The sequence below is a fragment of the Crocodylus porosus genome, unplaced genomic scaffold, assembly GCF_001723895.1.
Source record: "Crocodylus porosus isolate Cpor-Errol unplaced genomic scaffold, CroPor_comp1, whole genome shotgun sequence".
NCBI lineage: Eukaryota > Metazoa > Chordata > Crocodylia > Crocodylidae > Crocodylus > Crocodylus porosus.
In genome coordinates this window covers 19,912,192-19,928,820 of record NW_017728910.1, presented here as the reverse complement: position 1 = coordinate 19,928,820, position 16,629 = coordinate 19,912,192, and the positions used below count along the sequence as shown (strand labels likewise).

The window sequence follows — 16,629 nt, the reverse complement described above, 5'->3', positions numbered from 1 at the left end:
AGTTCAATCCTGCTGTGTTAATCCAGCAAGGCCTACACTCTTTATTCTGTTTCTACATCAGTTTTGCCTCCTACATCAACGCTGATTCCCACATCTCCACCATGTCGCTCTAGCTCTGCCTCCAACCCCATTCAGCCCATCAGCTCATCTCCCAGCTCATCAATCCTACCCCACTCAGGATCTGTCAGTCTTATCTTGAGTCCTCTCAGTTCTCTATCACCATCATCTCGCTTGGAGGTAACAGGGTCCCTTTCTCTCTGCTCATGGATGCAAATGGAGGGACGCAAGAGCCTTCTGCTCTGAGGAAGAGTCCTTGTATGCAGAGCATGGCCTGAACACAACAGCAGATCGAGTTCACAGGCAGCCCTGATTGCTCAGCTTACCCTGCAGAAAGAAACCAGCAGGGCAAAGCCTTGACAGGGCAGGAGCTTCCTGCATTTTGGTGTGAACAGCTCCAGCCCTGGCCCAAATGCTGGAATCAGAAGAAATTCACAGCAGTTGGCACTAGATCAGGCTGAGGCAGGCGGCCGGCAGTTCAGCCCCAAGAGCTGGCAACGTCACCAGTCTCTGAAGGCAAACTCTTGTCGCAACAACCCCAACAGCAGGCTGCGAGGCTGCGACTTGCAGCCGCCACAAGTGCGCGGTTTGGGGAGAAGACATCACACAACCAGCTGAGGCTTCGACAGCTGGGAGGGCAGCAGAATAACTGTGCGTGTGTGCGTATATGTGGGGGTGTAGTGTGGTGTGTGTCTATGTGTGGTGTGTATATGTAGGTGAGTGTCTGTGGTGTGTATAAGTGGGTGTCTGTGGTATAGGGTGTATAGGTGGGTGGGTGGGTGTGTGCATGTCCGAGCCACACACGTCCCTGTCCCTGTCCCTGTCCCTGTCCCTGTCCCCGTCCCCGTGCAGCAGGCAGCCCCTGGTGGCGGTGAAGCCGCGGGCACGGGCAGATCCTCTGCGGACGTGCCACCCCCGGGCCCGCACCCCGCCCTGCAGAGCGAGGGGCCGGGCCGGAAGTACAGCCCTTTCCGCCGACTTCCGGTTCGGACGGTAACCAGGGACGCCCGTTGCCAGGGCGCCGCGGACGCGGTGGGGTGGGGGGCCGGGGCTCCCAGCAGGCCGCAGCCATGAGCGGCGCCGTCGGCGAAAGCGGCTCGTCCGCTTCTGTCCTGGACGAGCTGGACTGGGACGACGGGTTCGCCATCCCCGTGGCCAGCGCCGAGAACCAGGCGCTGGAGGACGAAGTGAGAGCCGGGCCGGGCCCACATCCTGGCACGTGGGCTCTTCGGCCCAGACGTTTGGCGGCCGGCGGCGCTGCCTCTTCTCTGCGGGGCGGGGAGCGGAGCCCGGGGGGTCCTCCCCGGCGGGTGCGATGCGCTCGGGGCTGTGCGCGTGCTTCCGCTGGGGGTCTTCGCGCTCCCCTCAGGGTCGGACATTGCTGTCTTTGGGGTCAGGGGGGAATTTGAGCCCCCATCAGATGGGTTTGGGGGGGTTGCTGTAGCAGGCGCGGCCCTGGCCCAGCCCCTCTGGCCGCACGAGCACCGTCCCCAGAAGCAGGTGGGCAGCTGTCGGGTCGGATCTCCCACTCAACCTAGGGCAGGGTTCGTCTGTGTTGGGTGATGGTTGACAGCATGTAGCAGATGTTTTGGACAGGAGTGATCCTGCCTCAGGATCTGGATGAGCTCTGGAGGCCCCTTCCAGCCGGACGGCTGTACAACGGTGTGATTTTTGTAGTACTGTCTGCCTCGCGCCCTTTGGCATCGCGTTCACGTACTTGGCAGCAGATGGGCACTGGGCTGGGTCTTTATTTGATGCCATCTGCTTGACTAAAACTAACTGTTTACAGCTGCAGAAGATGCAGAAGGAAAAGGCCAACCTGCAGAATCAGCTGACCGACTTGGAGGAGCGCAGCGAAGCAATGACCTTGCATTTGAAAAACGTCAGGCAGGAGTTCAACTTCACCCAGGTAAATGGTCGCTGCTGCTGCTGGATCTGTTCTGCTGGGTGAAAATTCTCCCTCGTTTCATTCGTCCGTTTTGTCCAAATCAGTGTCACCGTTTACGAAAGCTCTCGTAACCTGATCTTCCAGGACTTGGCCAGGAAGTTTGGACAGCCATATCTGCAGTGTCTTGTTTAATGGCCTTTAAAAAAGATAACGGAATACATCAGGGCATACAGTAGGAAGCTTGAAGGAGCAGATTTAGCTATCTGTGAGGACCCGCAGGGCCAATGGTTAGATGTGTGTGGTCCAAGAAACACAGAAGTTTACTTCAATACAACACGTTTGTGCTGATCAAAGACAGATAGCTGTAAAATGCTGAAGAAGACTTAGATCTGGGGTTTGAAAGTGGAAAAAAAGCTAAGTTTCTGTTTATACTCTAAGACATCTGGCTAAGACAGGCCCAAATTTTCAGGTCTGTGTAGAGTTGCTTTGCAGAATATGTGTAGCTGTGACCTCCACAGTTATACTGCATTGGAATGAGGTTGTTTCGTGACAAGCCAGAATATAAACCAAATATAATTTTTATAGGTTACTGTTACACTCAGAACACACAGATATGAATTGATACAAGATAACCAATAATTAAATAAAAAAGTTCTTTTCCGCAGAGTTCATATAAATAAATGCTGTAACTTTGCAACAGGACCAGGAGTCAGGAAACCTGGGAGTTCCTTCTGAAGTGACTTAAAAAAAAATACTTATGTCAAGAATAATTGTACTGATCTCAGTGGCATTACTGGTTGTACATTATTATTTGTCAGTTCAAAATCAGACTCGTGGACTCTTGTTTCCTAGCCTGCCACCTAGTATTTATGTGTTCTTGGGCAAAACATTAACCCTTCCATTCAATTATTTTTCCCATTTGAAACATTTAATACTATTTAAACACCATATAACTGCTTACAGTAACCCCCCCCAAAAAAACAACCCCCCCCCCCAAAAAAACAACCCCACAGTGCTTTATGTTAAACTCAGTTGTGCCAAGTCCAGCGCATGCCCAGAAGCGCCACTGCATTAGTTGAACCCAGCTCGCCCAACATCTGTATAGATTGGGTCCTTTGGTGGGGCTCTTTTATCTAATAGGTGATTTAAATTAATTAAATAAAAGTGCCAAAAAGCCTCACTGAAGTGTCCGATCTACACAGACACTGTGGAACCGGGTCCAACCACCACACTGCTTCTTCTGGTACAGCATGTTTTGCAGGGATTTTTTAACATGTCTGGTAGCAGCCTATGTAAAAACACTTGAAGAGACTGTATTGAAAGTCACTAAGCACAGAATTGCTATTCTAATATTATAAAAGCCTTGCCCCTTGCCCTGGCTCTGCTCCCTGGAGGGGGTGGCAACAGAGCAGGGAGGCAAGTCCCCAGACCAAAAGAGAGGTGTGGGGAGCAGGCCCGGCCCTGGCCCTGAAGTGGCAGGGGTGGAGTGGGGGGCAGAATTGGGCCCAGCCCCAGCTCTGAAGCAGCAGGCCAGGTGGTGGGGGGAAGTGAGCTCGACCCCAAAGTGGAAGGGGATGGGGCTGGACATGGGCCTGTGTCCCTGCTTGCCCCCTGGTCATTCTTATGGGCAATTTGCTAGTTCTTACATAATAAAGGGCTTAGTTTGTCTGTCTGTCCATAACGCTTTTGGAGCACTCTGATTGGTTACTGAAACAGCCAATCAGAGTGTGGTGCGCTGCCATGACAGCAGGTTTGGAGCGGGGAGTGAGGCCAGCAGTGCTGGAGGTGGCGGTGGTGCGGAGTGCTGGCAGAGGGAGATGGAGGGGACGACAGGGCAAGCTTCCCCCTGCACCCTGCTCCTGGGAGGTGGCGGGAGCAGCACGGGGTGGTGGTGCTCTGTCCCTGCCTACCCCTCCACATCATTCTTGACGGGCAGTTGGCTAGTAGTAGTATATTTTACCAGTACCTCATTCTCTGATGACATTTTAGCAGCTTCATAATGTTATTCCAGCTCCATTAATCTTTAGAACTCCATCTAATAAAAACACAGCTTGGTCCCCTGGGGTCGTCACGAAGATTTCCCTTCTCTATTATGATGAGAGCCTCATTCGAAAGGCAAAAACTGATTTTCATCCCTACTGGAGAACCTTCAGAACAATACTGAGCACCATTTGGTATATGGCTAAGAATCCATGCCTAATTTCTCCAAAATCACTAGGCAATTTGGGGGGGACTCCATTTTGAGTTGGAACACCTCAAGGAGGCCCAGTTTTCATAGCTCAGAACTTTCTGAAGATCATCCCCACTTTAAGGGATACAAAATTGTGCCCCACAAATTGCTAGTTTGAAAATTCAGACCTGTAACTTCAAATGAATTCCTGAGATAAACTCAAATAATGAATCCGTGATGCATCCCAGGTGATGGGCTCTGAGAGGTTCATAGAAGGCTTTTCTGCAGCTGAACAACCTCTCAGTTTTAATGTGTTAGATGGCAAATTTTAATTAGCCATCAAAGTGGAGAACACCATGTGCTCTCTTCTCCCTTAAGAGCAAGGCTCCTAGTAGGTAAGAGATTAGGTATTGTACAGGGAAAAATATATTAAAGCAATTTTGCCAGACAAAGAGAGGCACCCAGCTGGCATGTGGCAGCATCAGTGTCTAATCCATCTCTCGTCTCAAAACAATAACATACTCTCTGTTGCTGCGCTTCCTGAATCAGAGAGAGAGCTGGGTGATGAAGATACTTAGTTTGAATATAATTATTTTTAGTCTTGTTTGGATCTGAACTGCAGGATAGTGGAATAATGGATTCTGTGTATTGGGTGAAGTATTCTTAATCACTTGAGGTAGAGAGACTTGATCTGTATATACAGAGAATAACACAGCACACTAGACTTTTATATTAATTTCATATCTTAAGTCCAAATGCTAGTCAAGTCAGTGACTAGTCAGTTTGAGTTCATACCAGTGGAATTAGAGTTTTTAAAACCTCGGTACTATATTTTGTTTGTTTTATAACATTCCTACGTGTAAATTCCATAATTTGTATTTGATTTGAGTTCTTATTTTGGTTTAAATAGTAAAAATGCTAACAGTCTGTTATCTACCCGATGCAAAATATTAAACGGTATTATTCTTTAGTCACTTTACAGAGCCAGAGAGAATGAAATTGAAACTGAAAAGCACTTTAAATCCCTTGCTGAGAGAGAACTTGGACGTCTCAAAAGTGAGATTCAACGGCTGGAAAATGAGATGATTTCCTTAAGAGAAAAGAAAAATAATCAAGAAGTAAGATTTTAAGAGTTTTATAATACAGACACTGACGATTTATCTCTCAGTAGTTTTCTTGCTTTCATTTGTTGTTTCTTTAGACAAATGGAGTTACCAGACACTAATTTTAAGAACAGTTCACCTTAATGGAGCCATAACATTTATGATATACCACAAATATTTATGACTCAGTCCTTCAGGCCTTGCTCAGGAACTTACTAGGAGTGTTTGTCTCATTAAACCTGGTCCATTACTGGGCTTAAAACTTAAGATGTAATTGTAGGGTTTTTACATTCATTTGGGAATAATTCTTCTAGCCTGTTTTTGGTTGCAGTGACCTTAGCTGTGTGAGGTAAAGCCTTCTTGTAGCACAGCTCAGAGGCAGCTACTCCTGTCAGGTAAGCAGGGTGCCATGGCATTTTATAGACAAATAAAATAACAAATCCTTGCCCTAATGGGTGTGCTCTATAGGTTGGACAGAAGAGAGAGAGAAAATTAAAGAATAAATCCACTGAGATACCTGCTTCCCACCTCCAAGAAGTCTGTGGGAGTGAGGCCACTGAGCACCTAAAAAAATCCCCTGCCAAACAAAGGCAGAGAACTGGGGTTCAGACAGAGATAAATAAGACAGTAAGACAGATATACCGAATGCTATAAATGCATACTTATAGACCACTACATTGTTAGTTTGTCTAGGTATTTGTCTTATATTTTAAATACCCCTATCCTTGTACTTTAAAGGATGAGCATGGTTTCAAATACATTTTTGTTTTGTCGTCTGTAAACAAATAGTAATTGTGGCAGTTAAGAAATGCACTATAAAAGAAATAAATGCATTGGTCTCTCTTCTTTTCTTCATACTATTATGCCTTTTACTTTAAGCTGGCTTTCTTCGTTCTCCTTTCTTTTGTTAAATTTCTGTCTCTCTCAACAGCCAAAACAACTGAGATCCTCCTCCTCCTCCTGGCTGTACACTTGAGGCTGTATTCTGCTACACACATTCACATTAGGGCATCTCCCAGGAGTCACTCGGGATCGCTTGTAAAGCATTATTCACTGTACAGAAGGATATCAGAATCTAACCCTTGGATTGTGAGGGGTGAATTGCATTGGATGAATTTCTTACCCAGTATGCATTAACGCTACATATTAGGCATCATATTGCAAAGCTTTACTTACCTCAGTTTAAGATAACTTATTGCTGTGCTTTCTTTTTAACACCCAAACATAAAGTGGCATTGTTCAAGTTGAAGATATTTGCCATAGAAAAGAAACTGATCTGCCCAACAGCACTGTCAGAGACCTTTAGATTCCTAGATTCCAGCAGTATGAATTGTCTGCTTTAATTTTTGTGCTCAGCATATTATTAATTACAGAACTTTTATTTCAAATGTTATTAGAATAACATTTTCAAAACCACTCAAAAGTTGGAAGCCTTAAGATGCCAGATGAACTGGGATCATCAAGCTTTAGAGGCTTGGTTAGAGGAATCAGCTCGTAAAGACAATGATGCAGTCACCATCCAGAAGTATGCCCAACAAGATGATGGGAAATTAAGGGTATGTAGATCTAACAAAACATTTTATTAAAGCTATAATTATTTTTTAACGAAAGAAGAAGCCATTTATAGCATCTTGCCGTGCCATCATAAATTAATGGAACTATAAGTGAAACCCATGTTAAAGGTTCAATACATAAGTTTTTTGTAAGGGGTTAACTTGCATATTTTGAAACTAACTAGAGTATATTTGTTTTGATGGATAGGTGTTAAATTTTTATTTTTTCATATATAACAAAAAAGTAGATCAATATTTAATTATGGCTAATTACCACAAGAAAACTGCAGTCAGTTTCAAGAAGAACCTCTAACTGAATTTAACAGGCAGTTAATCCTCAAAATCCATGACATGATATGACCCTCCTGGAAAAAAAGTATAATTACTTTAGATGTTCCAATTGGAATAATTGCTTAATATCTTGAAGGATGAAATAAGCAACTATAATAAAGCTGACAGGAATGATGAAACCCTGTCATTAAATATAAACTAGACTCATTAAGCAACAGGTTCAAAATTCATAAAGGTTGTCTAAAGTAGAACGTTCACTTAGAAAAAAATCTTTTATTGATTAAACTTAAACATTCTTTTCCCAGTGTTCAAATAAAAGATTAATTTATCACCACCTGTATTGAATGAAACACTTAACCCAGACACCTTGGCTTGCAGAACTAGTCACAATGATCTTTGATATCACATTGATAGCATACAAAATAATGAGTATAGGATCCTTGCAGAAGCAAACGCTTGCAAGAGTGAGCCCATCGCTTTTTATGGATCTTGAACAATACAGACCAGAGGCTCAGGAACTTCCTATTTAACCGAGGTAAAGCTTTGTATTTGTTTCTAATTCAATATCTTAGCGTTTACATCATTTCATTTCAGGTGCTGACTCTACAGATAGAAAAGCTGACCATGGAAGCTAATCAGAAACGCAAAAATCTTGATAACGAGCTTACGGAAACCTTAACTGCTCAGGTGTGTACATAAATCAAATGGAAACTCAGTCTACCTTATGTGGGGCATTTACATCATTGTTAATTAGGCTCCATTTTTAACAGATTGAGCTGGACAAGATAGCTGAAGATTTTCGCAGAGTTCACCACGAAAGGCAAGAACTTATCAGACAGTGGGAAAGTACGATAGAGCAGATGCAGAAAAGAGATCAAGAGATAGATCACTTTGCTTTGGTATGGCTATTGATCAGAATTTGATTTGCATAAAAATTGGGCCTGACTTTGCAACAATGCAACCAATAGGAGTTTTACCGTTGACTGAAATCGGAAAAAAATTGGGATGATTAATTTTAAGGCTTTCTGTTTTGCTCATTGTTCCTCTTTATTTTTAAGGAGTTCTTTAAAACTTGACAAGTATTGCAAAAGATCCCCATGGTAAATGTTCTTAGATTTAAGGGATAGCTGTCTAGTTCAGGGGAAGGCAAAATACAGCCCACGGGCCAAATCTGGCTCTCTAACTGATTGGATCTGGCTTGTGGGCAGGTGCCTACCAATTGATTGCATCCAGCCTGTGGTACTCCACATTGGGCCAAGCCCTGCGCACTCCCACCTGGGGCAGCCCATGCCATGTTCCCGCTTGCCAGTGCACACAGATTCCCAGCAAGGCTGCTTTCAGTGTGGTCACAGACCCCTAGTACTGTTTAGCTCCTCCTCCCCTCAACTCCTGGTGGCTCCTCCTGCCCCTGCTGTGCCACTCTGGGCAGGAGGGAGCACAGGGGAGCTGTAGGGATACATGCCGGGCACCACATGCTCAACCAGGCTGGGGGGAAGCTCCACCTGGGTGGTTCGTGCACTAGCATGTGGGGCTCCAGCTCCTGGCTGCCTTCTTCCCACTCAGCTGCCTGCAGGTGGACAGGCAGAGTGGGTGGAAGGCAGCTGGGAGCTGGAGGCCAAACTATACTTGGGTGGCTGCAGGTGCACTAGGAGCAGCCCCACCAAGAAGCTCTGTGCACTGGCCAGAGAGAGCAGGAGCACAGCTCGGTCTGTCCCAGAGGGAGCAAGTGCGGCTGGGTGGAAAACTACACCTTCACCACCTGGGCAAGCTCTGCTTCATGCATCCCCTGCACACACCCCTCCTCCCACTTCCGGCCAGCTCCCAGGACCTAGCATGTGAGCAGCCCCCCACCTACCCCTCACCGGCCTACCCCCTACACCCCTCCCCACACATACCCTCACACCCACAATATACAAAAGTAAGACTTTATTTTGAGCTATTATACAAATCACCTCCATATACACCACTCAGAACAAATCAGGGAAAAAAATTTTTTTTCGAAATAAAATTAAAATATGTTATAGTAGATGTTTAATTTTTAGTATACAAATTGTTTTTTTTTATCTGTAATTTGTTAAAATGATACCTTCTGAAATATTTTATATGTACATGCTTCAAGAGCTCGCCAAAATGCATTAAGCGACCTTTCAGTCAAAATAATTGCCCATCCCAGTCTAGGTAAATAAGGTACTTATCAAGCTAAAGGATACTGATTAGCTCCACTATATGAATGACCTTCGGTTTTCTGATCCAGCAGGGGCTGGCATGCCTTACATCTTACAAGTAACCATCTCTCTGTCCCATCCCAGCAGCAACATTAGATGTAACTCATTTTCCTAAGAGCATAAGGATAGTAGACTATGATGTAGGGGAACTGAAGCCCTAGAGCACAATTGGAAAGGGAAACTGAGCATGGTAAATTTTTAAATTTCTGACCAAGTGATGATTTGTGGTCTCACTTGCAGATGTTTGTCAGTGAGAACCTATCTGAGTGCAAGAATTGTCCTTGCGCACATCCTGTAAACATAAAGCAAGTGCAGTATTCTTGTAAACCCGTCTCAGAGTCTGGCTTTGAAAATATTTACGCATTAGTAATAGCGTCTAGTCTTTGTTCATCTCTGTCCTCAATGTCTTAGATAGGGGATCAGCAACCTTTTAGGAGCGGTGAGCTGAAACAAAACAGCTCGAGCTGAGGTTGACTGCCACTTGTGACCCGACCTCCACTGTCACAGCCTCTGCCACTATTTTTTTTTCCCCTTATCACCACTAGGAACCACCATGCCCAAAGCCCAGTTACTGCTAAATGGCCACTGCTGTCCCAGCTCTGTGGGCTGGGTAAAAATCATCTGGGCTGGATCTGGCCTACAAGCCATTGGTTGCCGAGACCCTGTCCTACAGATTTATGCTTCTGTGATTGGGAATACAATTACCGGGAAAGGGAGATGCAAATAATAGATTAAATAAAAAGTTCATTATGTAAAGAATTTGAAACCTGCATAGAAGTATTTACAATCATGGGTATAGAAGTGAAACCCAGAAGTTTTGAAAATCTTGTCTGATGCTTTTTTGGAAAAAAATTGTAATAGTTACATCTGAAAGAAGCTACTGAACAAAATCTTAACTCTGTTATGCTTACATTGGGAGGCATTCCAGTTCCCTCAGCTGGCCTGCAGTCTGTGGAAGAAAAACAGTCTGAGTCATACCAGAAATGCAACACTTAACATTATAAGAGAAAAAAGGCAAAGGAGGAATAATATGAAATGTGAATTAATTTTTGGCAGCTGGCTTAACTCAAACTCTGTGTGTGATGATGCGTGATCATTGAAGGCCAGGATCTGCCACTGCTCTGCACATACTTACAGCAAGCAGCTCCATTGCTTTTTTTTTTTCCATAGGGGAGTGGGGGAGAGTCAAAGCAATCCATTTTGATTCTGATTGTAGATCAGATCAGCTGCTTGAGACTTTTTATACACATCTCAAAGGACTACAAATTACTTGCTGTATACTTGGTTCCATCAATATCTGGTCTCTTGCTGGGAATCATTCTTGAAAAATACCAAAACCATCCTTTTCTAAAACCTCCAGTGCAAATACCCTAATAGACCTTGGTTGTCATTTATTTTTCCTGTTATTGTAACTGTCTCCTTTTTGGTTTTTCCACCTATCCTAGTCTGTATAAAATGCTGTTTATGTAGTCCTCTTCCTTTTTGTGTCACTTGACCCAATTTTACAAAGTTTACAACGTCACATAAGATTTTTAATTATGAGAGAAATCACTGGAATATTGATATTTAAGTTAGGTCAGTGAAATGAGAGATGCATTAAAGTTAATTTAATGGAGACAGGATGCCTTGGCTACTTGATGTTTAATTTAAGTATATTTCTGTTTTTTTAATTATATTCTGGTGATAGTAAAGAAAGAAAACAGTAAAAAGTATTCTGGCAGTCTTGCTATACCTGTTTTATCTGTTTAGGTCAGATTAGATTTTTTAAAATGTACCTAAGGGTTTTTTTTAATTATTATTCTGCTAGTTATTAGCGGAGACAAGGCAGGATATCCGAAAGAAACAAGACGCGATTAAAGAGAAGATCCGTTTTTTGGCAAATGAGACAGGAAATAATATGGAGTACGAAAAGAAAATTGCTAGTACTGATCGGCAAGCTGCCAAGCTCCGAACTGAGTACCAAAATCAAGATGCTAGTCGAGTTCAGCTCCAGGATGAGGTAAACCTGCCAGTTTCAGACCAAATAAACAGAAACATGTCTAACTTTCACTTAAAATGAAAAAAATCTGACAAAAAGAGACAAAAGTATTCCGTCTTCTCATGCATTTTTCTGGTATATCCCTTATGTTGGAACAATGCTTGCCACTATCAGGACAGCAGTGTATATTGGACCATGAATCCTGACCTCGAGACTTTGGCTATGGTAGAACAACAGAGGAGGATCATATCGTTGTTGGGAAAAAAAAGGGATTGTTTTTTTCCACTTGACAGTCTTCATATGGCTGGCACGTATGCAAAGAGCTCTCTTCATTGTGTAGGCACCGCTGCTAAAGGGAATAGGGCCACACTCCTATCGCCACAAAGCTAAATCCACCCATAATACCAATTATTGGATCTACAAGGGCCCTCATGCTCACATTGAGCCTTACAAAATTAACAAAGCTCTCTGCAGATTTAGGAGTTCGCTGACACATGTGCTGTGCCAAGAGAGACCCTTTAGCTGTTTCCCCATTTGTCTTGTTTTCTTGGTAATTAAAAATGTTTTAAGCCACATATGCAATTGGCACAGCCAGTTTATTAACATTATTGGCTATGCTGACTTGCACCAGTTGAGAATCTGGAACATATTTATCTTCCATTTAGTGAAAATACATTTTTTAATGTCTAGAATAAACTTGGTGTTGTAGAAACAGAGATGTGTTAGCAATATTAACAAACCTCCTGAAGTTTCTGATCAAGCAGTAAAAGTTGGTTTGTTTCTGTATTTGTATTGCTGAGTAGTAAGTAGGACTTTTGAAAATTGCTTAGTTAGAATGTACTACAGTATGCTAGAGTACAAAATAGAATAAGCAACTCTTATTTGACTAATTATTAGCTGGATACTTTAAAAACCACAGTGGACAGGACTGCTTCTGATTTAGAATCTATGAGAACACGAGTAACCAATCTGAAAAAAGAAATTCAGGAAAAAAACATCAGGTAAGAATGACAAGCTCTTAATTTTTTTTAAGTATGCAATATAATCAGACCTTTGATCAAATACTTCCTAACAAGGAGCCTTACATTATTTTGGTTTCACAGCTGGATCATTCTAGATACTCTGGATTATACAGCCTTCAGATACTCAATGTAATTCCTAACTCTGGAGAAAAAGTTCTGGTTTGGGCCCCAGCTATCATAATTTGTAAATTAAATAAAAAGTGATGCTAATGGATAGTATCCAATAGAGTTATCTGCAAGGAAGCTACGTGAATGAATACAAATATATACTCCATGGTTACCTCCCTTTTATTTAAATGAATATGAGACAGTACTTTGGTTAGATTTCTCAGTCAATTATATCAAAGAGTGTTGAGTAGTGTGTTATGTGTGCCTCTCATTTTAACTCTTTATACCATGTAACTTTGTTTAGGCTAAGCCTTCTTAAAGATCAGAATATGAATCTTTCAAATAAACTGAAGTTTGTGACTGAGAAGACACTGAGTTTAGAAGAAAAAGCTTTTAGGATGGAAGAAATTCTGAAAGAAGAAGAGAGAAATGTGAAGGTAAAGACTCTTAACACTACTTGAAAATGAGAATTTATATAGACTTTATACATGTGTCTGGGGCAATCATTTGTGTGGATTCAAATATTATTATTAAGATGGCCTGCCTCAGGTTTTTTTTTTTAAGTAAACAGGAAACCATTTGGTTGTATTTGGATGGCAAATGTTTAAGAAAAGCCTCAGTGTCACAAAAGGTAATTAGGGTTGTTGGTTGTAGCCATGTTGCTCTAAGGACACAGCCAGATGAGGTTCTTTGGGTGGTATGATATATTTTATTAGACTAACTAACTAGTTGGAAAAAATGTTCTTTGCAAGCTTTTGGGCACAAACACCCTTTTTCAGGCATAGGGGTTTACAAGAGGTAATTGCATTTTGCAGAGCTTTATTCTTTCAAAATGTTAATTTGTGCCTAGAAGTGGAACCAAGAATTTTGCAATTATTAGTGACCTGAAATTAAGTTCTCCGCCCAGCTCTACTGGGACCCCTTACTTCTAAGCAGTCTGTCCTGGTGGGCTGGTCCAAAGCTTAGGAGTCTGCTGTTCCAGGCTCTCAGCTTTCTAGCAGCATATCATGTGGACTTCCAGGCAACCCGGAGCCAGGAAGGAGGGTTTCCAGGTGGGCAGGTGGCCGAGCAGAATTCTGCTAAACCTACCTGATGTCCTTTAGAATTTCAACAAAATTGACACCCTTCAGCAAATTCTGCTAAAATTCTCAAATTTTTCAAGCCACTCTACTTGTTACATTCTGCCTGTCAAAATACACCTGATACTACAAAAAACTCTAATCCCTTTTGTAAGATTGAGCACTATTAAATAATTGCTATGGTTCGTTTAAAAAATGAGCGCAGTTCAGTGGTAAATACAGGTCTACGTTTGGATAGTAGCTTGCATGCACTCAGTAAATTTAGATATTTCTCTGAAATTGTACATACAACAACACTTGGTAAATGAAGGATCATCATTATTACAACATAGCAAAATGTCAGTATATTATGATCTTTTAATATTGATCTAGGATCTTTTACAGTCTCCAGAATTGTGATCATGGTTGCAGACTGCTCAGTAAATGCAGCATTGTAGTAGCTGTCATCCAGACTTTCCCAAAGTTGAGAAGAAACTTCAACCTTTTTTCTAATTGGCAAATAATTCCTTTCAAATGAGTTAATATTGTGTATCTGGCTGATGTTGACTTAGAGACTATTGGGTTCTCTAAAGCTTTGCTTGTCATGAGTGTAAGCTGACTGCACTACACAAAAATGGAAGAGCAGGTGTTCCCAAACAAGTGACAATAAAACTAGCCCACACATTTTGTTTCTTCCACTTATCTTCCTGCTGTCTGAATTAATTTTCAAGCAATAGCTGTGTACAGTGCTGTCCTTGTGATTGGTTTGGGGTGCTCTTTTACAAACCTAGTAACTTTCTAGCACATTAACTATGCACTTTTAAACCGTACTTTGAATGTAAGTATAGAAATTGGAAAAATGACACCTTTGTTACTTATGAAGAGTTTTAAAGCAAACCCTGTAACTTAAGAAAATTCAGTATTACAGAGAATGTGAATACAAGATGGGATGATATAACATTTCTGCATATTTAAAACTAAAATTGTTTCCCTCTATATTTGTTACTAGGATGGCTAAACTGTTGCCAGGTGTTCTTTACTCCAGCATGTAAATATGTGGCAGATAACCTAAGATGACACTGAGTTTGGCAGCTTTACAGCCTGAGGGTCATATTTTAATGAGGATGAACTGTTCTTGAAGAATGTCTGTAATGCATTAGTCAGAAGTATGCCTTCCATCACCATTCAATAAGCCTGTCTATTTTCTGCATCTATTAATTTACTGTGAAAATACAGTTGAAGGAGCAATGTAGATAAAAATCCCATTTGCCAAGTTCCTCAAAGACTTCAACCACATTATGACAAAATACTGTTGCAGGAGTGAACCTTATTTAACATCAATTTATGTAATTTGAGGACATCTTTTGGAAGCAGTTTGGTTTAAGTCAAGTCACTTGGAAATAGAAAAGCCTTAGTTGCTAAGGACCAGATTCTGATCCCATTTTATCTGACAGTAGTTTTGCCATCTTTGCTATTAATTCTAAAAGTTGCTCCAAACTGGAAACATTGATATAAAAAATAAAAACAAGTATTAAAAAAACTTTAAACTGCCCCCCACCACTGTATCTGTTAAGACTTAATTTAAAACCCATGGAGGATATTAAACACAATAGAAAGAATTTGGAAAGACTTTGGATCATGTTCTCTTTGCTCCCCTCGAGCTCAGGGCTTTTTTTTTTCCTGTAGGAATTATTCCAGATGTAAAAAAAAAAATCTTTCAACCCAGATTCCTGCCCACAAGTAAATTCTCAGGTCATGGATAGGCATTACATTTGTAGCACTAAGTGCACCTTTATGGCACTGCAAAAAAGCAAGTGTACAGCTGTTCAAGTACTAAAAGCATGGTGAAACTGCCACGGTCTTACCTCTTTCAAATTGGAGCTTCTTGGCATAGCTTTTTCTAGCACTGTGGTTAACACCTGTAACTGTCACACACAGTGCTATAAGACGTGGCTTGGTCCTCCAGCTTCCCCAAAGACTTTGCTCCTTGTCCCTTATGCATGGCTCCAGCGATTCTGTCTGTGACTCACACCAAACTTTACTAACCCAGGGAAGTGGAGCTAAGCTCATGTATCACCATGCTGACTTGCTGCTTGGCACTTTCTTGGTGAACAAGATTAGAATTCTTCCCAATCCATGTGGAATCTAGTTTCAAGCTGTTCCCAGAATACTGGAAGAAGGCCAACGTGGTGCTTATCTTCAAGAAAGGGAGGAAAGTAGACCCAGCAAACTGCAGGACCTTTAGCCTGACTTCTATCCTGGGGAAGGTCTTGGAAAAGATTATCAAAGAGGCCATCCTTGAACAGACTAGCTGATGGCAATATCCTGAGGGATACCCAGCATGGGTTTGTTGTGGGTAGGTCTTGCTTGACCAATCTCATTTTCTTTTACAACCAGGTGACCTATCACCTGGAAAAAGGGGAAGAGATTCATGTCATATATCTTGACTTTAAAAAAGCCTTCAATCTGGTATCTCATGATCACCTCTTGGGAAAACTGGCTAACTGTGGCCTCGACCTCACCATGATTCGCTGGCTGGGGAATTGGCTTCGCGGCAGGACCCAGAGGGTGGTGGTTGACGGAAGCCAATCATCTTGGTGCGTGGTCACTGGTGAGGTCCCTCAAGGCTCTGTCCTAGGGCCTATACTGTTTAACATCTTCATGAATGATGTGGACATTGGTGTCACAAGCAGACTGGCCAAGTTTGCCGGGGGCACCAAACTCTGGGGTAAAGCATCCGCACCTGAGGACAGCAGGGTGAGGCAGATCTTGACAGGCTCGTGAAATTGGCAGACGAGAACCTGATGGTGTTCAACACTGAAAAATGCAAGGTTCTCCACCTTGGGAGGAAAAACCTGCAGCATCCTTATAGGCATGGCAATACTATGCTGCCTAGCACTATGGATGAAAGGAACTTGGCGTCATGGTTGACCACAAGATGAATATGAGCCTTCAGTGTGATGCTGCAGCTAGTAAAGTGAGCAAAAAGCTCGCTTGCATCCATAGATGCTTCTCAAGCAAATCCCAGAACATCATTCTCCTGTTGTACTCGGCCTTGGTGAGGCCGCAGCTGGAGTACTGCGTCCAGTTTTGGGCTCCATGATTTAAAAAGGATGTGGAGAAGCTTGAGAGAGTCCAGAGAAGAGCCTGATCAGAGGTCAGGAAAACAGACCTTA

The 16,629-nt window shown here is 42.6% G+C and overlaps 1 protein-coding gene across 1 annotated transcript in view; it reads left to right on the top strand.

The window, feature by feature from the left end:
* Positions 1 to 1,104: 1,104 nt before the first annotated feature.
* The window catches only part of CCDC39 (coiled-coil domain containing 39), a 34,832-nt gene continuing 19,307 nt past the window's right edge, over positions 1,105 to 16,629 (top strand). The window contains exons 1-9 of the mRNA XM_019532770.1: positions 1,105 to 1,244; positions 1,847 to 1,966; positions 5,087 to 5,233; positions 6,616 to 6,774; positions 7,657 to 7,749; positions 7,833 to 7,961; positions 11,095 to 11,286; positions 12,163 to 12,266; positions 12,700 to 12,832. Coding sequence (XP_019388315.1) covers positions 1,128 to 1,244; positions 1,847 to 1,966; positions 5,087 to 5,233; positions 6,616 to 6,774; positions 7,657 to 7,749; positions 7,833 to 7,961; positions 11,095 to 11,286; positions 12,163 to 12,266; positions 12,700 to 12,832 — 1,194 coding nt within the window. The 5' untranslated portion in view covers positions 1,105 to 1,127. The remainder of the gene's footprint in view (positions 1,245 to 1,846; positions 1,967 to 5,086; positions 5,234 to 6,615; positions 6,775 to 7,656; positions 7,750 to 7,832; positions 7,962 to 11,094; positions 11,287 to 12,162; positions 12,267 to 12,699; positions 12,833 to 16,629) is intronic.